The sequence below is a fragment of the Carettochelys insculpta genome, chromosome 19 (genome assembly GCF_033958435.1).
Source record: "Carettochelys insculpta isolate YL-2023 chromosome 19, ASM3395843v1, whole genome shotgun sequence".
NCBI lineage: Eukaryota > Metazoa > Chordata > Testudines > Carettochelyidae > Carettochelys > Carettochelys insculpta.
In genome coordinates, this window is record NC_134155.1 from 1765076 (window position 1) to 1788761 (window position 23686).

Genomic DNA, 23686 nt, shown 5'->3' on the forward strand with positions numbered 1-23686 from the left:
CAGCCCTTCACAGGAAGAGGAATCCCCCCTCCCTGCTGTCTTCCCCCAGGCAGCAGAAGGGCTGCACATGAGAGGGAGATGAGTTTCCAGTCTCTGCCCAGCCAGGCCTGACCAACACCCAGCAGCATGGCTAGGGTAGAAGGGATCCCAGCTGTTGAGATGCTGCAGTTTGAGACCTCTCCCCCCCAGCTAACTACACTAGGGACAGCACAGGGGAGTGTACTGGAAAGACAGCTTTGCTGGGCCCCAGGCAAGGTGGGAAGGGACAGGGCTCTGCATTTCCAGAAGACACAGGGAGAGGGCGTCAGGAGCAGGCTGCTCTCAGCATCCTCCAGAGCTACCCCTGCAGCCTTCACAGTACTCTGGCAGCAATTTAAAGGGCCCTGGGCTACTGCTGCCATAGCAATGGTGGCTGGAGCAGGGCCCTTTTGAATTGCCAGGCCTGGAGCAATTGCCTGCTTTGCCCCCCCCCCCCCCCTTTGGGCAACGGGCCTGGGGAAGTGAGTCACCCACCACCTCAGCTACTGTTCCAGGTGGAGGCAGCCGTTCCATGCCCAAGGGCAAGGCCAAGTGCTGGGAGCAGCGGGGAGGGAGGCTGTTGAAAACATTGCTCAAGCTATTCTATTCGAGTGCTGCTGGCAGTGGCCCACCTACTCCTAAGGCCCTTTCCCCCCCCTCAGACTCCATTGATTGCAGGGGATAACTAATGAAACACAGGGACGGGGGAGCAGGCTACAGGCTCCACAGGAGGGAACTAGAGGGGGACACCGAGCAGAGAACCCTGGGTGTGTGCGGTCACAGGCAAGGGCTGTCCTGGCAGGCAATCGACAGCCCCATGCAGCTACTAGCCAGGTACCCAGAGCAGAGCCTGGCCCTGGAAGCCAGCACAAGGCCATGTCACAGAGCAGCATGACAGACTCCAACTCAGGGCTTCCCTCGAGTGCTCAAGGCAAGGGGGCCCTGCCACTGATACACGGGAAAGGAGACAGTCTGAGCGAGACAGGTTTTCAAACCGTGATCTTTGGTGGAGGCCTGTGCTCAGGGAAGGCCCAGCCTGCGTGCTCCCCTGCTGAGAGCAGGGCTGCTGGGGACAGACCATGAGCACAGGCCCTGGCATTTCCCGAATGCCCTGGGAGGCCTTTTGCTGGCCCTCGAGCAGTGAGATGAGGCTCAGCGCTGTGGCCAAACAGGCATGACACCACCAGATAGCTCGGGTGTCCCCCAGGCTCAGGCAGCACTTCCATATCACCTCACTCTGGCTTGGCTCCAGCAATTGCACGCCACTGCGAGGCTGTGGAGGGCCCAGGAGAAAGCCCACTCAGCTTCCATCCTTAGAAGGGGTCACTGGGAGCAAGGAACTGAGAACGTAGGACACCACAAGCAGCAGCTGCCTCTGAGGCCAACCTAGCTAGCTCAGCTGTGCTCCTGCATGTGCCATTAAGAGCCCCTGAGCTCCTGCTGTGATGGGCAAGGCTGGGAACTAGCTATGGCACAGCAGGCAAAGGAGTGAGCCCCTGCCAGGCGAGGGAGAGGGGGCAGTGGTGGGAAGGCAGCATGGCCCTGCTGTGACAGGGATTCCACTTCCTGTCCTGGAGCAGCAATCACCCCCTGTGCTAAGCCCAAAGGAATGGGGCAGGGAGCTAAGCTGCTGTGAGCGGGGTCTGGCGGGCCAGGGACTCTCAGACCATTGCTGTGAATGTGCCCCTGGCAGGCGGCACAGAGCCCAGGGAACGCGCTCTGGTCAGTCAGGGGCAGCTTGCTGCCGTGAAGAGCTCCTGGCAGCAGACCACCCACTTGGGCAGATGTGCTGTCAGTGAGCCCCAGGAGAGGGTCCCCCAGCCCCGCACATGGCTCTGGGATCAGGCAAGAGGCAGAATAATGCACAGTGCTAAAAACTTTAATAAATATACACACAGGTACTGTGGAGTCACCCACTGGCACTCCAGGCAGGGACAGGAACGCAGGCTACGGTCCAGGGGAAGCTGGGCAAGCGGGATTCCAAACATCACAGCTCCAGGGCATCCCCAGAGCATCTGTTGGCACCCCCCGGCTTCAGCCCAAGGTAGCTCAGCAGGCTCTGGAGCTCCTGGGAGCTGGCCACCACTGCAGCCGGGATGGAGCAGAGAGTCTGCAAAAGGAGCAGGGAGAGTCAGAGCAGCCGCAGCCAAGCTGGAGGTGGGGACAGACTCCCCTCCCCAAGGCCTCACCTCTTTGATCTTCTCCTGCACTGCCTCCTGGCTCCTCAGCATGGCCTGGCTCTGATGGAGCTTCCCCTCCTGGGCTCTCCTCTGCAAAGGAGAACACAGGGCTGGGCAGACCCTGGTGCTGGTGTTCCCACCACTTAGCAGCCAGGCAGGGAGATTGAGCAGAGCAAGAACAGGGACACCAACAGCCTCTGGGAGGGGAGAGTGCAGCCAGGGCCCTGCAGCCAGACATCCCTCTTGGCGGCTGAGCTCCCCAGGCCCAGCCCCTTACCTGGTCTTGGCTGTCTCTCTGCGTCTCCAGGAGCAGCTCCCTCAGCTTGTTCACCTGCAAGACGGGGTGAGTCTTGGTGGAAGGGCAAGGTGCAGCAGGATGCCCTGGAGCCTGACTTGGGTGGGAGGGGAACAGCCCCCAGTCCCCAAAGGCCGGTTCCCTCTTTGTGCCAGCTGCTCCCACCAGGGCACATACTGCCCCTCCCTTCCTGCCGTTAGCCACTTGTAGCCAGCATGGGGGCTCTTTCAGGCCCAGCCATGCACAGCCCTCAGCCCGGGCACATTACTGCTTAACCCACTACTGATCCACCAGCAGGGCCATGGCTCTGCCTGTCCTGACAGCCAGGCACGAGGCCCCTCTAGAAAGGAGCCGCAGTGTGGCAAGAACAGGCTGGGAGAGAATGCACGTCCACAGCTCCCTGCCCAGGCAGCCTGCGGGTGCCTGTCTCTTGGCAGCTAGTCCCTGGCCAAGAGAGACTTCCCCCCGCCCCCGCACCAGTTCTGCCCAGGCACTACTGGCTTCACCTCCTGTCGTAGCCAGACTTTCTCCTGGACAGCATCAGCATCCAGCGGTGTCACGCCAGGCTCCCGGCCCCTCACCTCCTCCCACAGCACACGCGCCTCAGTCTCCGCACGCCGGAGCAGGTGCTGCAGGTGACAGACCTCAGCCTTCAAATTCTAAGGGGAGAGAAGCCAGTAGGAGGCTGGGGAGTGAGGCAAAGGACTCTGCCCCGCTGCTAGGAGCTGCGCCTCAGTGCAGTGTCACGTACAGGCCAGCACAGCAGGCAACAGGGCCAGGCAGACCCCCGGATCCGACCCAACACGCCCACCTAGCCCACAGAGGTGGGTACCGTGACTTCCCCGCTCCGGTCAATGAGCTGCATCATCTTCTCCTCCTGTTGCCGCACGATGCCCTGCAGCTCCTTCTCGGCCTGAGGGGAGAGGGTGGCCACGCTGAGGACAGGTCTCCCCGAGTGGCCGCCCCTTGGAGAAGAGGCACGGAGGTGCTGCTCTCCCAGCAGAGGGATGGGCAAAGGGAGGCAGCAGGTGGGTATGTCCGTTGCAGCCACTGTGATGAGAGCTGCTACCAGACACTCAGCACAACATGGACATGGGACAGGTCAGAGACAGGCAACGTGCTGGGCACAAGACCCCAGGGCACCAGCAGCCTGTCACGCAAGTCTCAGGGCCTTCCCCAGCCCTCAGGCTGCGTGCAGAGATGGGTCCCAGCTCGCCAGGTAGCGCAGCGAGGGGTCACTCACACCAGGATCCCAGCTGCCCTGATGCAGCCACTACAGCTGGGCCCGCACAGCTAGCTGGGGCAGCTCTCAGGCTCTGCAGAGCCCTGACCCAGGAACACGCGGAACCCCAGACAGTAATACGCGCTCAGCCTTGGACACCAGGAGCCTCACAGAGGCCGCATCAAGTCAGGCTAGTTGGAGGCTGCAGGCCATGGAAAAAACCAGTTACCCAGATTCTCCTGCAGCCTAGAATCAGTGTCTGCCGGGACCTTGCCCCAGATCAGCTCTGCCCTGGAGCTCAAGCCTAACCCAGTTCTGGCTCCTGCTCACCTCAAACCGGGCACTCAGGGTCCTGTTCAGCTTGGCAACGTTTGCATCTCGGGCATCAATCTCTGCCTGGAGCCTGGATTCCAGGCTCTGCAGCTGGAGCTGATGGGTGAAGCTATGAGGGGAAAAGCCAGACAGTCTGTCTCTTCAAAGGGCACAGAGCAGATCGACCAGGGGCAGCGTAGCCATGCTCTCACAAGGGGTCCCTGCCTCCCCAGAGAGCCAAGCACTGCTGAGGATGACACCCTTCGGGCTCATACTGCCCAGCAAACAGTGGGCTCTGCTCACACCCCTGCTCCTCCAACCGACCCTCACAAGCAGCTGGCCCTAGGAGAAAGTAATGCATCACCCATCAGCTCTGCCTGGCAGCCTGGACATGACGAGGGGACCCTGCAGCCCTGCTGGGAAGGGACACCCTGTGTACGGAATCACCACCCAGGACTGTGCTGTGTTCTGGCTGGAGGGAGACCGGGTTAGTCCTAGAGGTGTGGCTCAGCTGCAGGGGGAGATCCACAAGCAGCAGCGGTACTGGCCAGAGCCCACTGGGTGCTCCATCCCTTCTCCTGTGACTCCAAGGCCAGGTGCAGAACTCACACTCTGGCCTGCAGTTCCTGAACCTCGTGGCGTGACGCCTTCTGGCTGCGGGAGCTCACGGTGACCAGATGAGCGACTGCAGCTTGCAGCTCCAGGACAGCCTCCCACAGGCTCTCCTCGATCTCTGGGGGCACAGACACCAGCCATTTGCACAGCAGACGAGCATTGCTTCTGCATGCAGCCCAGGCCAGCCCACAATGCCGCGTTAACAGGGAACTCATCACAAGCAGAACGGAAACAAACCACTTACAGAATCACAGAACACTGGAACTGGGAGGGACCTCGAGAGGTCATCACACCCAGCCCCGGCCTCGCCACAGGACCAAGCACCATCCAGAGTCCCTAGACAATGCCTGACCGGTGTCTGTCTAACCTGCTCTTAAATCTCTCCAGTCATGGAGATCCCACAACCTCCCCAGGCAAGTCTTCCCGTGTTTGACCACCCTGACAGTTGGGAAGTTTGTCCTAATGAAACCAAAACCTCTCTTGCTGCAGGTTAAGCCCGTTGCTCCTTGTCCTGTTCTCAGAGGCCACAGAGAACAATCCTGTGACCAGACCAGTGCCCCTCAACACCAGGGCCCAGCAAGCTTATGTTCCTCGGCAAGGGAGCAAATGGCCAGGGCAGGAGGAGGGGGCAGACACCATTACCCGGAGCTGTCCCATCCCGAGATGGGGCAGCCACCCTGGACCCCACCCCACACTCTCAGGGACTCCACAGCAACTGCCCGACCTGTCCTGGGGCAGAAAATGAGGGGTGGGGGAAGGTGGCTTAAAATACAGGGGATCGCCTCACCCTGGCACTCCCCACGCAGCACACCACCACAGTCACCTGGCAAGAAGTGGGGCTGAGCAGACCAGGAGCCTGCAGCAGGGTGCCAGGTGGTGAGTACAGGGGGTGGGGGGAAGCCAGGGGACAGGCAACCTCCTGCAGCTGCCTGGCCCTGGCCCCGGCCCCAGGCAATCCACAGCCAGGCTGGTCGGGGAGGCGGTTGCACAAGGACCTGCGTCTGGACCACTGGGGGCAGTTGCCCCAGCCCCCCCTCCAGGATAGCCCTTCTTACCTGCTGGCATCTGAGGACTTGCACTATAGCGTCCAGCAGCTTCTTCCTCAGTGCCTGTAACAAAGCTGGTCAAAGGGGCTTGGCAGTGGTTACCCACCTATGACCTAGACCCACTCCTAGGCCAGGCTGCCTGCACAGACGCAGGAACACCTCTTCTCCATCAGTCCCAGGCTCATGGCCTGAGAGAGAAGACTGGTGCTAGGACCCCCACTCACAGACCCCTTCGCCAGGCCCCATGCGAGGAGCCTGGGACCAGGCTATCCCAAGCCCCTACATTTCTGTGTTTTCTGGCAGCGACCCCCACAATGGAAGGAAAGACACCAGCCCCAAAGAGCTAAGCCATCACACATGGGGGCAGCACAGAGCAGGCTCAATGCAGACAGGAAGCCCTGGGTACGGAGGGGTCTGAGCTCATTTGCTCTGGAAGCAAACACTCCTCACTGGAGCAGTCTGGCTGCAGGGACAGAGGTGGCCCAGAGCGTGGTGTTCGGGGCCTCAGGCAGAGCTGGTCTTGCAGCAGAATGATCAGAATTCACCCACCACCCAGGCAAAGCCTGACGTGACCTGCACCGTCCAGGGGAGATTTGGGCAGGAGAGCTGGGGCACTGGGAGCTTGATGGCACCTTTCCAGACACAGGAGCAGCCCCCACCTCCGACTGCTGGGAAGCTGTAACTACTTCCACTGCAGGGAGATCCTGCTGCGGTGGCACCATGTTCCTTTGACCCCTGAGCATGCAGCAGAGCAAAGCATTATGGGAAGGTGCAGCCACGACAGCGACGCTGCATCTCGCACTCCAAGGGGCACACCAGCGCAGAAGCAGGCTGCACAGAGCAGAGGGGGGCCCCACACTGCACGGGCAATGGGAAGCTCAGCCCCAGTTTGGCAGATGTACAGAACACTTCCTGACCCTCCTCGTCTGTGACACACTAACCCAGTGCCTGTCCTGCATGCAGGGCTTCTGGAGCAGCAAACCCCAGCCAGGAGACGAACTGGAGCCAATAACCAATTTCTGACAGCCACGTCCTACCTTTGCCTGCCACAGCTTCCAAGACACTGCCCACGAAGGAGACAGGGGCGCTGCCAGGGGTACGCGCTGCGCTTCTTGGTGCAGCGGCAGCCGTCGCCTTCAATGATAAGAGAGGGTCAGAGGGGCTGTGCCCCACTCTTGACACTGCTTGCTTCCGCAGGGCAAATGGGCTAGACACAGCCGGGCCACAGAGGGTGCTGTGGTTGACAGCAAGCAGGCAGGTGCCTGGCCCCTACCTCTCCTTGCAGAGCAGCTTGGAGGTCGTTGGCTAGGGCCAGCAGCCTTTCCTTGGTCTGAGTGAGCTCCACAGAGGCCTTCAGGAGTTTGTCCCTGTTGAGCTGCAGGCCCAGGGCTTCCGCCTTGCTGCGGTCGAGTGCCTCACTGAGCATGTCCCTCTCCTTCCTGGGAGCGCAGGGGAGTCAGAGCTCAGTCTGGGCTCCCCATGCTCCACCCTTGCAGGCGGGCAAGGGGAGAGACGGGGGCGCATGTCAGGGAGCCCTGTGGCCTGGCCGCGATTAAGTCCAGATTCAGTAGCCAGAGCCTGGGGGACACTTGGAGCTGGCATTGGAATACGCAGAGCATGAGACCAGCTGTGCCCAGCCAGAGTGCCCAAGGGTTTCTCAAAGGGATTCTTGGACCTAGGGATGTACCAGGGCACAAAAGTGGGCTCATGCACTGCCTCCCAGCCCTGGGCAAGGTTGGAAGGAGACCCTGCCCGTCAGGAGCTGAGCAGAGGTATGCCAAGCTCCCCTCCCCGGCGCAGACTTTCGGCGCCCTAGGCCAGATGGACGGCTGAGAGCAGCAGAGCGCAGCTGCAGCTCACTGGAGGTGCTGGTAGGCATCCTTCTGGTCCTCATAGCACATGCTGCGCTCCCGCAGGACTGCAAGCGTGGCTTTCAGCTCCTTCTCCGTCTCCGTCAGCTGCTCCCGGCACACACGGTTCTCCTGGTCAATGAACTGGGGAGGAGGGAGGAGACAGCCATGAACATTCACGAGTGAGGAGAAGGAGCTGTACAGCACAAGCATGGCTAAGGAGGGCCGTGTTCATACCAGAGCTGGGGAAAAGTCACTCAGTCCCCACTCTACACCTCCCTGCAGGCACCCCACTGAGACTTTCCTCCCTCCCACTCTGCCCCCGATAAGCAGTAGGTCTTTCCTCTGACAGGTCTCAGAACCCAGCAAACCAGCCCCCCAGCCCTTCCCCTTCTCACAGAGGGCTACCCACAGGGACCAGAGTACCAAGTACAGGGTCAGGAATAGGCCACCACTCCCCATGGCATTTATACGGCCAGTCAGCCCTCAGGATGTGAAACGCCAGGCCAGCCAAGCCCCACCCTGCTCCCTGCACACATCCAGTTCTGCAGGAACTTCAGCCATGGCTTTCTCAAGAACTGCCTGAGCAGGAAGTCACCCTGGGACTGCAGCTAAGCCAGGACACAAGAACATTAGCCGTCAGTGGAAGCACTTGGGGCCAGGGTGGCCAACATTTTTTGATGGGCAGGTGAATCATAGAATCAGTGAGCTGGAAGGGACCTCAAGAGGTCATCGAGTCCAGCCCTCTACCCCAAGCAGCATCAACCCCCACTAAGTCATCCCAGCCAGGACCTTGTGAAGCTGGGACTTAAACACCTCTAGGGATGGAGATTCCACCACCTCTCTAGGCAACACATTCCAGTGCTTCACCACCCGCCTGGGGAAGAAGTTCTTCCTAATATCCAACCTACACCTCCCCCTCTGTAACTTCAGACCATTACCCCTTGTTCTGCCATCAGACACCACTGAGATCGGTTTCTCACCCTCCTCTTTAGAGCTCCCCTTCAGGAAGTTGAAGGCTGCTATTAAATCACCCCTTAGTCTTCTCTTCTGTAAACTAAACAAGCCCAAATTTCTCAGCCTCTCCTGACAGGTCATGGGCTCCAATCCCTTAATCATTTTCGTTGCCCTCCACTGAACCTGCTCCAGCACATCCACATCCTTTCTATACCGGGGGGCCCAAAACTGGACGCAATAGTCCAGATGTGGCCTCACCAGTGCTGGATAGAGGGGAACCACCACCTCTCTAGATCTGCTCAAAATGCTCCTCCTAATGCACCCCAAGATGCCATTGGCCTTCTTGGCTCCAAGGGCACACACTGTTTGCTCATCTCCAGCCTCTCATCCACAATCATCCCTAGGCCTCTTTCCACTGTGCTGCTGCTGAGCCAGTCGGTCCCCAGCCTGTAACAATGCTTGGGATTCTTCTGCCTCAGGTGCAGGGCTCTGCACTTCTCCTTGTTGAACCGCATCAGATTTCTTTTGGCCCAATCCTCCAATTTATCCAGGTCACTCTGGATTCTCTCTCTACCCTTCAATGTATCTACCTCTCCCCCTAGCTTGGTGTCATCCACAAACTTGCTGAGGTTGCAGTCCAGTCCCTCATCCAGGTCATTAACAAAGATGTTGAACAACACCGGCCCCAGAACCGAGGCTTGGGGCACCCCGCTTGAAACTGACCCCCATCCAGATATTGCGCCACTGACCACGACCCATCAGGCCTGATAGTCAAGCCAGCTTTCTGTCCAACCTATAGTCATAGATCCAATCCACACTTCCTTAACTTATGGGCAACAATGTTGTGGGAGACTGTACCAAAAGCTTTGCTGAAGTCAAGGTATATCCCATCCACTGACCTCCCCATGGCCACACAGCCTGTTACCTCGTCATAGAAGCTAATCAGATCAGCCAGCTGGTGGTGGTGGGAGAGGTGCACGCCATGTGTTTGATAAGTGGTCAAGGGCCACACTTTGCTCGAGGTGAGGTGCGGCAGCAAGCCTGGGCTGGGGACTGGCGTGCCTGAGAGGGTATTGGCTCAGAGGGAGTTTGGGCGAAGGGGGGGTTGCGACCTGGGGCAGGAGATTGGGATGCAGAGTTGGGAAGGGGGCAGGAGAGGGTTCTCCCCTGGGGGAAGAGAGCAGAAGCGGGAGGGTCTGGGAAGGAATTGTGACTGGAGGGCAGGCAGGGTGCTGAGGGTTTGGATGGTGCCCTGGGGAAGGTGCCCAAGACAGGTTCTGGATGAGAGGCACTTACCTAGGCAGCTCCCAGCCAGCAGCCCAGTGGGACCTTGAGGCAGGCTTCCTGCCTGCCGCAGTCCCACACCAAAACAACCGGCTGCTCTGTGTAGCGCTCTGCACTGTGCACACTGAGGAGGGGGGCCCTTCGCACAGTCTCTCAGCTCTCAGTGGTTGATTTCCCGGCAAACGCAGGGGAGAGCACCACACAGGGCAACCAGCCGTTTGGTGCAGCCTGGGGCCGCTCAGTGCCCAAGCACTCTGGCAGGCTGGGTTGTGGGCTGGACCGAAAGCCTGGGCAGGCTAGATCTGGCCCATAAGCCATATCTTGCACACTCAGCTCGGGGATCAGACAGCAGGCACACAAGAAAGGGCAGGGCAGCAGGTGGAGTGACGAGCTATCGCAGTACGTTAGGAGCGAGGATGCAGCGTTCCCCTGAGAGCTTTAGCCCCACGGCTGACAGATTTTATGGCCAGGGTCAGGCACTGGGTAAAACTAGCCCTGGTCCAGATTTGCACTGTACAGTTAGGGTGCCCAGCTGTCTCTGGGTCCTGTGCTGCTCTGGAGTGCAGGGCAGGGCGGGCATTTGGAAAGGACATTGGAGAGAGGCCTGGCTGCTCTGGCTCCAGGACGACGTGCAGGGAGGAGGCACTGGTGCTAACACCCCCTTGTCTAGGGTTTAATACCCTGGTCTGTGTAGGCTGCCCTAGGGACAAGCGAGATGGAGCACGTGCCCCCAAGCAGTGAGTGCCCTGTGCCCCAACAGAAGGGTTAGCCCACGCTCCAAGGCCTCTACCTCGCGGCACTCGGTCATTTCGCGCAGCTCCCGGCGCACCCTCTCATGCTCCTGCTGGAGAAGCTCCTTCTCCCTGCTCAGCCTGAGACGGGAAGGAAGGAAGCAGTCAGGGTGAGGCTCAATGCCAGCTGCAGGCTCTGGGCCTGGGAGCAGTGGCTTGCAGTCCCCTTGGAGCAGCCCAGGCTGTTATTCAGTCCCTGGGCCTGCAGAGCATTCTGCTTCTGTGGAACCCTCCAACCCCCACACCCTCAGCACCCAGAGCTAGAGACTCACTGCACCACATCCCCTGACAGGCCCGCGTGCTTCTCTTCCAGCTCATCCCGCTCACACTGCAGCCTGGCCAGGTCTCTCAAGAGTGTGCTGAGATCTAGGGCGCAACACAGAGGTTAGCTGCGTAATTGGCATGAGGGAGCTTGGCTGTGGCTAAGCTAAAAAGACAGAGAAGCCCCTGCCTGTCCATCTCCAGAGCAGGTCTTAAGCAGCATTCCTGATACTGGAGCACAGGATCACACTTCAGACCTACCCAGCTGGAGTCCTCAGCAAGGTGCGGTCCAGATTTACAGGACACTGATGTCCCCAGGAACAGGCTGCTGCTGCTACTGCTACAGGAGACGCTCTCCAGCCAGTTTCAGAGGCTTGGGATGCTCAGCTCTGTCCTTGGCATAGAGGTGGTTTGGGCTTCATGTGCCCTGGCACGTGAACAATGCACAGCTTGGTGCAGCCATGCAAATATCTGCCCACCTCTCAGCCCATGAAGGGCCATTTGCTGCCACCTCTAGGGCCTTTGCACAGCCATACCCAACAGGGACAGCCAGCCTCGCATGCAGACATACCTGCTCCCAGACGGGAGTTTGCCACAGTCAGCTCATCCACCTGGGCCACTGAATCCTGAAGCTTGGCAGTCACTTCCTCTAGCTTCACAGAAACCACCTCCAGTTCCCTGGAAGCCTGCAACAGACCATGGTGTGAACGGGCGTCCCATAGTCTCCATGGAAGTCTGACCGACAACAGGGGTGGGCTATATGCGAGATCTGGTTGGAAAGGCTGTAACCTACTGAACGAGATTATCCCATTTGCATGCATCATTTCTGTAGCTCAGGTTTGGATCACGGAGATGTGTGTCTGTAATTACACATTTGCTGCTTTGGGTCACTGCTCCAGATTACACTTCAGGGCTCCCATGACCCATTAGCAAGAGACAATGGAGCTTAACCCTCCTGACCATGAAGTATTGAGACAGGGCCCTTGTAGAGACATCTGAGGCTGAGATCCATCCTGGATGCTGTATTTTCCCACAAGAGCACAGGGGAAGTTCAAACTGACCACAAAGAGTTCCTGCCTTCTGCACAACCTCTTTAAGGGCAGGGAGTGAGGCCACCCAGGCGGGCAGTTGTTCCTGGCTACCCCATCCTGGATGACTGAGAGGAACAACCAAGACTGAGCTGAGGGGAAGGAGCTGGGCCAGGCTGAAAGGATATCTGGTCTGGGGCAATAATCATTAGAACAACTTTTAGGGTGAGCTATTACATGAAACTACCTTTCGTATACTAAGCCTAGCTTACCTGTTCTGTGTTACTTTGCTCAGTAACTTATTTGGCAAGAGCATCCAGAATGACCACTTAAATCCTACTATCTACTATATATTTTAGAAAGCTTTTCTGTTTGATTGAGAACTGCTCCTAAACAGTGAGAACTAGGACTAGCAAATTTGGTATATGGTTTCCTTCTATCATAACTTGGAGCACCATAAGGGTTTTGTTGTATCAGAAACTTCGGATGCACCTGGGGGAGGACTGCATTTCAATAAACCTTACAGAAAGGAGGAAGAGAAATTGGGAGGAGTGCTCTCTTTTGGCACAATTAATCCTTGCTCAAGCAATGAGTTTTCAAATCTTCTTGGCCCTCTGGGTAGAGGCCTCCTTGCAGCTACTCTCCAGCCACTGGTCACTAAGCATGGCCCTGTTCGCATGGCCAGCCTGCAGGACGAGCTCCTGAACTTGCTCTTGGCATTTGCTGAGCCCCCGCGCCTGCCAGGTATCCCAGGGGAGCCCCGACAGTCTCACAGCTGCGAGATGGTGCAGCCCCAGAACATATTAGCAGCGGGGCCCAAGCATGGGAGATTCAGCTGTGGCACAGCTGCCGCTGAACTGCAAGACACCCCTCACCCCAGACACCATCAGCAGCCCCTACACTGCAGCACTAGCAGCGAGAACAGGGCTCGTCCATCCTGACATGCAGAGCCCCAGCCAGCCGGCCCTGCCTGCTGCTCCCCATCATACCCCATTCCTGAAGCAAGGCTTGCTCCAGGGCCTGCACCACTACAGCCCATCCTCTGAACAGCCTCCTGCAAAGGTCTGAGACAGTTACCGCATCTTTAGCCTTGAGCGCCTCAGCAGCTTGGCTCCGCATCTCATCCCGCTCCACCAGGCAGCTCTTCAGTTTGGTCGCCACTTTTTCCAGCGAGCTCTGGTTCCGGGAGAGCAGAGCCCTCACCTGCTCTTGCTACAAGAGGAAGAAGAGAGCACCAGGTCCCTGTGGAATCCAGTGACTCCAGACCAACACAGGCCTTGGGAGGTACCACTCACCCAGCCCTTGCGCTAGGCAGCAAAGCCACCAGGCTGGGCACCTGCCCTGGGGAGCCATAAGTGACACTATTGGATCAGGAGATGAACACACAAATCACTGTTGCAAACGCAGTTGTATGTTTGTATCAAACCTCATACAAGTGAGATGTCCATGAAAAGCTGATGATTTGCTGATTCTGTTTACATTGCCCATATGCCTGCATCACTTTTGTCTGTGAAGTTAGGAGGACCAACTATGTACTTGACATGCATGTTTATAGAAGGCAAGAGTTTGATGGGAGACTTGCTTCTGCTCCTAACAGCCAGAATTTATATGTTAAAAACAACTCCCCTGAGTTGGGCCAGAAGGATCCATTGTGAACAGTTTTAAAGTTGTTTCAGATGGAGAGAAAACTGTCAGAAAGGGGACCGCCCTTGTGATGACCAGTTGTCTGTGCCTAAGCAGTTTACTGGAAAGGCAATGGTCTCGATTCAGTAAGTGGACAGTGCACATCTCAGGTTCAGAAGGCAGATTGGGTAGCTGAGTAATTGCACAGCCATTCTGCTCTGCAGAAGCTCTCAAAAATGCAGGGGTGGCAGGTAAAGTCCCCTCTCTAGGAACTGTGGACACCTGTAAACTCTTAGATGACTTTACATCTAATTCCATATGGCAGCAAAGATTGGTGTTGGATGGACAACAGAAATTTGAATCTGATATGCCAATGAAGTTGGATGCAGTTTGAGACAGAGACCAGCTTTGGAAAGGGTGATGGTTAAGAACCTTAAAGCTGATGAAAAGATTAGTGTCTGTGTTGGTACAAATCACATGACTGACTAAGGGGGAGTAAGAGTCCAGAGCAATTGTTAGCAAAGAGGACGCACCCAGACACCCATCTGATCCTGTTAAGCAAGGAACATCAGGATTTGAGCCTACAGGGCATGGAGGTAGGGAGAAGACTTAGCTTTGCAAAGAGAAGCCACAACTTAACTTTGAAATGCCAAACCTCCGAGGGTATTGAGCCAGAGGAGTGGCATGGCAAAGAGACTTGTAAATGCCACTTGCAATGGATTTGTTCTTACCGGCGATGTTAACTTTTGTACCTGATATGTTGCTGATACCAAAAACTAAAAATGTACAATGTGCCTAGGCTTTCAGGAGGACCCTTGAACAAGTCAAGAGTGGTAGATAAGGAAAGGCTGTATGTTCAAAGACCTTGCTATTGATATTTCACAAGTATCAGAGGGATAGCCATGTTAGTTCACATCTGCAAAAACAACAAGTAGTCCTGTGGCACCTTACAGACTAACAGATCTTCTGGAGCATAAGCTTTCGTTGGCAGACCTGCTTTGACAAAGCAGGTCTTTGCTCACCAAAGCTTATGCTCCAAAACATCTAATATTTCACAGTAGTGCCTCTGACTAGCCTAGGAAAATTTCACAGGAATAAAGATATTGTGCTGTGTCAAAGGAGACACTGAGGCATAACTCTACTGCTGTCATTACTAAATGCCAAGATTCCTACAGGAGGGAGAATGCAAATATCTACCCTGACTGGATGTAAATTGGATTCCAAACATTTACCAGAACTTATATGGCTAGACTGACCATTTCTTTTCGCTCTTAGCAAGACCACATAAAACATGCAGGAACCTCGCTGAAAGAGTAGCTCCAATCCACTATTGCTCTGACAAAGTTTTACCTTAAGTTAGTAAAAGGATTCAATGATAATGATACTTCCGTAATGACCTGTACAATGATAACCATGCTTTTCATAAGCTATTCCAGCTATACACTGATTTCTACTCTTAGATTACAAGCTGTAGTGATACAGAGCCAAGCATGGGAAGGCCCTGGGATGCAGTCAGTGATGTTTTCTGTCATGCCGATAGTGTCAGATTTGCACTGGGGATATGCCATAATTGGACTGGGAGATGAACATACAAATCATTGTTGCAACCACTGTTGTATGTTTGCATCAAATCTTGTGCAGAGTGGGCCAAATGAGATGACCTTGAAAAGCTGATGAGTCATGGATTTTGTTTACACGGCTCAGATGCTTGTTCCACTTTTGTATCTGAAGTTAGGGGCACTGTTATGTAGCTGTATTTCAGATCCTTGCTCCTGGAAGCTATCAGCAGGAGGCTTGACCAATTTATTGTGAAAGTGTTGCTAGTCGAGCGCCAATCCACACCTGATGAGTTTTCAGTAAACATCCATGGGAAGGTGACTCGTGACAAACTCCATCTTGGACGTGCTGTTACCCAGAACAATGGGATTCCTTCCACTTGGGCAAAGGTATAAAGAGGGCCCCGAGGGTCCCTTCATCTTGTCTTGACTCTTGTCTTCAATCCAGCTAATCCCCTCTGAAGGATCTCTGCTATGAACTGAAGCCTGAAAGGAGTGATAACCCATTCTAATAGTGGATGTATTTCAGAGACTTTATATAAGACACCAGATTATTCCATCCCTGCTACCAGCCTGCACCAAGAGCTCTGCAACTGGTGTATGGCATTTCATTCCTTTAAACAGTTTTAATTTTCATCCTTTCCTTCAGTTTTAAATACTCAAAAACCAGTACAGCATCCTCTTGTGGGGAAGCTAGAAAGTGTACATTCATCTGGAAATGTGGATGGTCTTCCAGGATCGGAAGAACTAGTTTTGATTTGGTGAGACTGGTTTCCATAACTTGCTACCTATATTAGGAGTGGTCCTGGGGGTGTTATAGGATAACTAGTGTCTGAGGGAACTGCTTGTGTGGTTTCTGGTTAGCTAAAATTGCAAACAAAGGTGTTCGTTCACTGGTTTGCTGTGCCTTTAGTGGAGGCCTGCATCTTGAAGCAATTCACCCTGACCGACTGTCTCAGCAGTGCCCTAGAAATCTGCTATATTATACCACTCTACCCCAGAGCTTTGGCAATGCATGGTGTGACCAGCTCTACAGGGATAGGTCTTACACATTAGAGCCACCTGGCACCCCAGTTACTGAGTGCACTGCCAGCCAGGACCAGCCCTCTCCAGGTGCTACAAGGGCTGATGAATACACACTATCAGTCAGCCTTCAGTCACAGAGTGTCAAAGAGTCTGCCACAGCCAGCCTATCCCATACAAGTCTCACCTGTTGGTTTAGGGTTTGTCTGTCTTCCTGCAGATTCTTCAGGGAAATATTTGCAGAGTCTAGGAGTGACTGTGACTCCACATTCCAGGATCTCTGCAAGATAAGAGTATTCATGCTGCAGATATGCTTTCGGAACAGTAGTTAAAAGCCACTGCTGGGACTTGGGAGTCAACCAAGGGTCCTGGATAACTGGAGAGCTGGTGGTGTAACCAAATTGCTGCCAGAGGCAGCAGAGGAACCCATATAACTGACAGCTCTTGTTAGGCAACTTCCTGCCTTTAGAGAGAAGCCAAAGCATGTGAGCATTCAGAGGAGCAAGCAGGTTGGCCATTGTAGGGACAGATACCTTTCTGCAGTGGCCTTTCTGTACACTGGATCATCCCCCCCAAACAGGAGTCAGCTTGTCACAGAATCTGGGGTGTGGATCAGAACATCCCACCTGGGACCTGGCACTGCCTCCCCTTAGTGCAGGAGTCATTAAGGAGCACAAGGAGGAGTCAGGCTCATCTTGCTCAGCCCTCAAGAGACCACTCCACAGGTTTAACCAGCTCCAGGTGCTCTCCCTGGAAGCTGCACTTGGACACCAGCCCTAGCCTTGAGGATCATCTACCCCTGCTGTCCACAAAGCCTGCTAGAACCTACCGCTGCCTCTCTGGCCTCTTCCAGCTTCTGTTTCAGAGCCTGCTCATCCTCCTGATTCCGCTGCAGGGCCTTGAGTTTCTCGCTGGTTGCCATGTACAGATCATGATAAAGCTGCTCCTCCTGGAAGACATTCCACCCCCAAGCTAACACTCAGCGGGTGAGTAGAATTGCCTCTCACAGGCATAGCATGGGCAGGGCTAGAGCCAACTCAGATCAGGAAAGCCAGACAAGTGGAACAACTCATCATCTTCCCCCAGGGACACGGGAACCAGGCTCAGCCTGGGAAGGGTAAATCTTCTTTGTCCAGAAGCAGTTCCCAGGACATGTGCATCTCCATTAGTCTCAACAGCTGAAAGTTCCCCCCAGGTGCTGTCCCTCCCTCACCAACCTTTTTGGCCCTGGGATGCGGCCACCCTGTCCCACCCACGGGCTGCAGACGTGCTCACTTGCACCTTCCCTCTTTGAAGGGCTGGCGGTCAGTGGTGCAGTCAGGCAAGCATAATTGGGAGATCAGGAACAAAGGCTGCTGCCCCTCTCCAACGTGCCAAGAGCCAGCCCAACCAGGCACGTGATTAGGTCAGCCAGTGCTGAAGCAGCAGGCAACCATGGGCCCAGACTGCATCAGCTCTGAACGCAAAGATCCCCACTCAACCCACATCACTTCTGCTCCAGTTACCCCCAAAGGGACTTTGCGTACTTTGGGTGGCCTGTTGATCAGGAATGTTGGAGTCCGTGTGCTAGCAGCAGTGCAGGAGTCAGAACAGCTCTAGCCAGGGAGAGCTCGAGACAGGGCTCAGCGCTTCCCGGCAGCAGACCTAGCAGGGGTACTGGACTCACCCCACAATACTGCAGAGCCACTAACTAGCAAAGGGACTTGTATGGCCCCCACCTCTGCAGGAAGTGAGTACCTCAAAACCTTGAGTATCTCTCCTGTGAGGTAAGAAGGGCTGTTGACCCTGACAGCTAGAAATCGGAGGAATGGAGAGGGTGACTTGCCAAGCACCCCTTTGCCTGACTGCAATCACAGGCTCTGCTATCTAGTGCTATTAACTGGTAGGCAACAGGGCAAATTGGACCCCCTCAGCCAGAGGGGAGGTAAGCACAGCTGACAGTGACACCTGCTATTGTCCTCTGCTTGGGGGGCATCCCACTGCAACCCCAAACACACGTGATTTTCTCTTACTGCTTTGGGGTGGATGACATCAGTCTGCGTGAGCACATCTCTCTGCTCTGCTGGTCCAGGAGGAGGAAGTGGCCCCCGGCTCTGCTGCCAATCCCGCAGCTGGCACGAGAGGGCTTCAATGATGATAAGCGTGCTCTCCAGTCTGCCCTCCAGCTCAGCACGGGACAGGGAGCTCAGGTGCTCTCGGGAGCAGCTGGTGGCAAGAAAAGACATTGGTGAGGGGCTTCAGGAGCCCAGACCCCCTGAACTACAGAAATGTCTCCATTCAAGAACACTGGCTAGTCCCAGGGACCTGGGGATGTAAGGCTAAGGCCTTTTCCTACAGGCATATTGTAAGGGCACACAGCCATAGAACAGCAGCCATTTGCCAAGAAGCAGAAAGTCACCACCTCACATCACATTTACCTTATGTTAAAACAATGCCATATTAGGCTGTTAAGGAGCTCCTGTGCTAACAGCACCCACTGTCATCACATAAACACAGATCTTAAGATGGGCAAAGAAAACATAATTTGACAGCATTCTGTCTGGCAAGAGACCAAATAGTTGTGCTTGTGAAATCCTCATTTCTTTATTTCATCTTTTCTGGTTCACAATTCTTTATTACAAGTCTGTATGAATCTGTCTGGCTCTGATTGTTACTTAATTAGTGTTGCTTGTTGTAAAATATGGTGGTGGGGTATGATTGTTTAGAACATTGTTAGTGTTAGGTTGGTAAAATTCCAGTAAAGTGATTGGCTATGGTATAGCTAAGGAGGACTCAAGATTCACTGCTTAAATAGGGTCAGAGAGACCACAGCAAGAACAGAAGAGTGAGGAGGAAAGACCTGGAAGAACTTACCTCTAAGACACAGCCTAAGATTAAATTTGCTAAGAAGCCTCTGCACGACTGATGTGCAGCAACCGGGATCAGACAAGACTGACTTTGCCTGGTCAACAGGGGGAGTCTGCTTGCCTGATCAGTGTCAGGGAACATAGCACCATATGCTTAGCATGTGTATTCTGCTTGGTAATTGATAGTAAAGAAAGGCAAAGGCTGTTAGTGTGTGAGGCTCTTTCACTGCAAACCTACAAAGACTACAAGCTGAACCCTAGGTATTGGGTGAGGGTAAATATCTGAATTAAGAGGGTTCATAAAGTACATCAGGCCCATGCTGGCACAGCAAGAATTAACCTCTCTCTTTTAGCAGAGGAGGTCACACTCTCAGCTGGGCATGTTCTAGGTGGAGCCAGCACATAAATGGCAGCCAGTACCTGGACACAGGATGTTGTGGAGGGACCAGAGTCACAGAAGCTGACAACTCCAGGGACTCTGGTAGGAAGTGACCCAGGCAGGCTTTACAGAGAACAGGTTACAAAACTGGACCAATGTTCCATGTGTTTGGGTAGGATCCCGGCTGACCCTTGGGTTGGGACCTGGTGGTGAGGGCAGGCCTGGGTTTGCTATCTTGGCCACCACCTAACACTGGGGTGATCACCCAGCTCATTACTGCTGACTCTGGCCACTGGGCTGTCCTTCACATTCAGCTGCTGAGCTGTGATGCACCTCTTCATCTCCCCTCCCTCCCAGGGGTTATGGGGAATATTAGCCCTGTGCCTTGAGCCCTAGACATTGGGAAGAGGTGGGTGCACCTAGCGGGTGAGAGAAACAGGATTTGTGCAGCTAACAGGGACACTTACTGCCAGAGCAGAGAATCCGTTTCTGCAGCACTGTCCTTTGCACAGACAGGCCATTCTGCGGAGGTATTCATGCTCTTCTCCAGCACTACTGGGGGAGTCATCCAGGTCCCCGCAGACCGTGTGAAGACTGGGGTGACACTTGTCCCTGCATCTTGCTGCAGAGATGGAAGCGGAAGGCTTTGCCTCAGGGACTCCAACACAGAGGTGTGCATGTTTTTCTCCAGCCACTCCAGTGGGGTCAACCAGAAGATGGGTGTAATATGGGTGGTATCAATCTCAGAGGTTCCCTGCAGCCTCTCAATAGCCTGGCTGCCCTGAAGGAGACAGAGGAATATAGCAGTGCCCTGCCTATCCCAGGGGGAGTAGGACCAGGAAGTTGTGGCAATGGCCAGCCACCCTGCCGGTGACTGAAGGGGAGGCTTCTGTCTACGAGGCTTTTAAAAAAAGGCAAGCAGTCTTGTAGCACCTTAAAAACTAAATTTTATGCATTAGGTAATGAGCTTTCACAGATAAGACCAAATGTATCAGATTCTGGAGCAAAAATGAGAAAACAGGGTGTGTGCACAAGCATTATATTATATACATATGTATATAAATGTACCTGATGAAGTGGGTCTTTACCCACAAAAGCTTATGGCCTGATATACCCGTTAGTCTACATGGTGCCAGCAGGACTCCTTGTTGTTTTTGCAGATACAGACTAACATGGCTACCCACTTGAGATTTTTATATCTATAGCAGGAGGGAAGAAAAAAAGTGGAGAGAAATCACCTATCGCTAACCCGGCCTGTGGAATGAGTAAATCAAGTTAAACAGGATGGCTGTCATTCCTGCAGATATCACAGGTAAGGAAATTGCCTTTGTAATGCATAAGAGATCATTGAAATTGCTGTGAAGCCCCAGGTTAAATGTGTCAAACTTGCAAATCAATTCCCATTCAGATGTCTCCCTTTGTAGCAAGATTGTTACTGTAAGGGCCATCATTGTACGTCGCACAAGATTAAAGAGTTCCCCCGCGGGTTTATGGTGTGTTCCGGTTCCTGGCCATTCATCCTTTAGCCCAGGGGCTGTCCAGTCTGTGCCCTGTACATGGCAGGGGGCACTGCCGGCATGTATCGCATTAGGGGATGCGCAGGGATTGCCCCGATGGTGTCCCTAGCACAGATGCGTGGGCAGAACTGGCAACAGGGTCCGCGGGAGAGGCCGGTAGCTGCCGCACGGTGTGCAGCTGCCAGCATTGCCGGGGGGCGGGGCGGGGCGGCTGCCTGTACGAGAGACCCCGTCACCCCCGGAGCCTTCAGCTGAGAGCCACGTGCTGGGGACCTGCGACCAGCCCGGGAACGCGATGCTGCGCTCTGCGGGGGCGCCCCGCAGGCTGCGGCCGTGGGAACCGGCACTCTCCGGCCCCTCCGCCTGCGGGGGCCGCAGCTGGCCCCGCCCCACGGGCGCCCCGCTGCCTCACTCCCGCTCCAGGCGCCGCAGAAGCGGGTCTGGCCCCCGCGGGCGGCACCCAACGGCCTCGCTGCCCCCCGGCGCTACGGCCCGTTCAGACCCGCCCCACACGGGCCCGGGACACGGCGGGCGGGGGAGAGAGGAGCTGCCGTTTTCCCTCGGGCTGCACCGGCCGCGGCCCGCAGAGCCGACCGAAGCAGGCGGGGGCCCGGCCCGGCAGACGCGCCCGGCGGCCGCACACCCACCTCCCCCGCGGGGGGCCCGGCAGCCTCCATAGCGCCGCAAAGCTCCGGCCAGCTGCGCGCGCGCCCTCAGCCGCCTTTTGAATGGAGCGCGCGATGGCCATTGGCGGCGACAGGCAGCGACGTCACGGCGCGGCGAGGGGCGGGGCTCCCAGATGGCCTCCGTGAAGCAGGGCGGTGCGCGCTCGGGTGCATCGCGCATGCTCAGTAAGGCTGGTGAAGCTGCTGCCCTTCGCTGTGCCTCCACTTCTGGTCTGGCGGCTGCTGCTGGCGGGGGCCGATAAGGGACAGCGCGCGGCGGGGCGGGGCGGGGTTCCAGCCGTTGCCCGCGAGGGGGGCCGGGATTAGTGGTCTCCCGCCCCGTACGGGCTCCGCGGGGCAATGTCCGACGAGCGGCCGGGCCGGGCAGCGCAGGCACAGGGCACGCGCAGCCCGTGCGCCGGGGCGGGTCTCCGTGACCTCCCGCTCCCCACAGCGCCGGCCCCGCGCCCGGCACTTCCTGCTTCCGGCCGGCCTGGTTCCGCTGCCGCTCCTGCCATGAGCGCCCCGGGTAGGGGAGCCCGGAGCCTGCGGCGGGGAGCGGGGAGCGGGGTCCGGCCGCCGGCGGGCGAAGGCGGGGCAGGGGGTCCCGCCGCCGGGGGTGGGGTATGAAGGCTGCCAAGCCAGGGGCCCCCGGGGGCAGTACGAGAGCTCGCCCCCGGCGAGGGGGCAGTTTGAGCAGCTGGTGTCTCGCCCTGGCCTCCTCTCCTGCCCCCTTGTGAGGAGCGTGCAGCAGGGTTACGCCCTGAATACGGACGTTCCCTGAGTTCCTTACTGGCCGTCTCCATGCTCTGTGCTCTGCGGTGGGGCAGCGCGGCCCCTTGGGACTCCGGCTGCCCGAAGCCGGGGTCTCCCTTCTTGGCTTCTGTGATGCCATGTGCGTTATTTTGCTCAGCAGGGCTCAGCAGGGAGAAGATAGCGGCTTTCACCAAAAAACAGGAGAGTGACTTACTGTTCAGACTTGCCCAGAATGTTGCAGCCACCAGTGGCTCGCTACAGGTGTGTCTCAGTCGGCAAGTGGCACAGGACGCGGTGCATGTATTCCAGCATGCTGTGCCTGCTGAAGGCAAGCCTGTCACTAACCAGAAAAAGTCAGGTAAGGAAATTCCCTGCAAGCTTGACACTGCTCAGATAGGCTCTTCCTTTACTGATCTTAAAATCTCTTAGACCTATGGTGGCATAAATATATACACTAGTTTACATGTACCACAGATGTTGGCATGTTTTAAGCTGCCTTTTCATTCTGAAATCTCTCCTGGAAGACTTCATACTGAGTTTCTACTCTGTTATCCCTGCTCCTTATGATTGTGGAAACAGGGACTGGTATACAAAATGCTGTGAGGTTGAAATTAGACAGAAATGGCACTCTTCCAAAGATTGGAAATAACATTGGTCTGAAGCCTGGAATTGTAGGCAGATTTGGAGCAGTTGCAAAAAAGCTGTGCTCAGTCACTGGACCTGGTTTAAGACAGTAGATCAGCAGTGGGCAACCTGGGCTGCATGAGTGGCCCTCTCTCATCTCAGTGGGCCACGAGATTGTCACAATCATGATGGTCTCCTGCAACAGGGTAGTTTTGCTAACTGTGCTTGTATGACTAGAATTTGCAGGGGTGCCACCTGAGCCATAGCAGCACTTTGGTTGGATGCAGAAGAAGCTCCTAGTTTTTACAATCAGGAGTGTGCAATCAGCAGGCCCCTACTTCACATGCCCTTGCTTTATGTGCATGTCATTTTAGTAATACTAGTAGAGGAAAAACTAAGTGGATGGAACCAGCAGAATCTGGCAACCCTGTACACAGACAATGGTCAACAAAGTGTCTTGCAGGCCACACCTAGAACTCCAAGAGAAACAGGCTGCCAGCCACTACAGCAGATAGTAAATGTCTTTTCGCATTTGAAGGTTTATAAGTAAACTGATATATTTCTAAACTGTGGCCCAACCTATAATGGATTTGGGAGGCATGGAGACATTCTTCTGAGCCTGTGCTCCAGGGGAAATCTGTGTGGGAGGGGGGAACCCTCCATACAATATTTCAATATGCTACACATTTCATTTATCAAAATAATGCATTATAATCATGCTGCTGTCAATTAATTTAGTAACTTGTTTAAATTACAATGCAATGTATAGAAAATGAGCCAAGGTCCCCTACCCTTAGCAGTGATTTATCTTTACTAGGAGCACAACCCCTGCCTGTGC

The 23686-nt window shown here is 55.5% G+C and overlaps 2 protein-coding genes across 9 annotated transcripts in view; one reads left to right on the plus strand and one right to left on the minus strand.

Annotated features, from left to right (window-relative positions):
• Positions 1–1887: 1887 nt before the first annotated feature.
• On the minus strand, positions 1888–21572 carry SPAG5 (sperm associated antigen 5). Of its 2 annotated transcripts, none has more exons than XM_075014053.1 (20): positions 21451–21572; positions 19754–20067; positions 18074–18266; positions 16891–17010; positions 16249–16341; positions 12937–13071; positions 11403–11517; positions 10843–10936; positions 10570–10651; positions 7549–7682; positions 6962–7127; positions 6726–6822; positions 5698–5751; positions 4637–4760; positions 4046–4157; positions 3326–3406; positions 3000–3122; positions 2476–2529; positions 2208–2288; positions 1888–2128 (listed from the first exon to the last, which is right to left on the minus strand). In XM_075014053.1, the coding sequence occupies exons 1-20, from the start codon at positions 21478–21480 to the stop codon at positions 2006–2008; spliced, it is 2325 nt and encodes a 774-aa protein (XP_074870154.1). In that variant the 5' UTR covers positions 21481–21572; the 3' UTR covers positions 1888–2005. The 2 variants fall into 2 exon arrangements, with proteins under 2 accessions (XP_074870154.1, XP_074870153.1); XM_075014052.1 differs by having other exon boundaries at positions 3000–3152.
• A 107-nt stretch (positions 21573–21679) lies between these two features.
• The window catches only part of LOC142023278 (bleomycin hydrolase-like), a 42448-nt gene continuing 40441 nt past the window's right edge, over positions 21680–23686 (plus strand). For 6 of the 7 annotated variants that reach the window (XM_075014060.1, XM_075014063.1, XM_075014066.1 and 3 more), the window contains exons 1-2: positions 21680–21997; positions 22382–22582. In XM_075014060.1, coding sequence (XP_074870161.1) covers positions 21829–21997; positions 22382–22582 — 370 coding nt within the window. In that variant the 5' untranslated portion in view covers positions 21680–21828. The remainder of the gene's footprint in view (positions 21998–22381; positions 22583–23686) is intronic. The other variant, XM_075014061.1, reaches the window with a different exon arrangement.

Coding starts and splice junctions, on each gene's coding strand:
- SPAG5 (XM_075014052.1), bottom strand. CDS start 21,480: ATGGAGGCTGCCGGGCCCCCCGCGGGGGAG. Junction 20,068..21,450: donor CCGGGCCCCCCGCGGGGGAG/GTGGGTGTGCGG, acceptor TGTCTCCTTCAG/GGCAGCCAGGCTATTGAGAG. Junction 16,342..16,890: donor AAGAGGCCAGAGAGGCAGCG/GTAGGTTCTAGC, acceptor CTTATCTTGCAG/AGATCCTGGAATGTGGAGTC.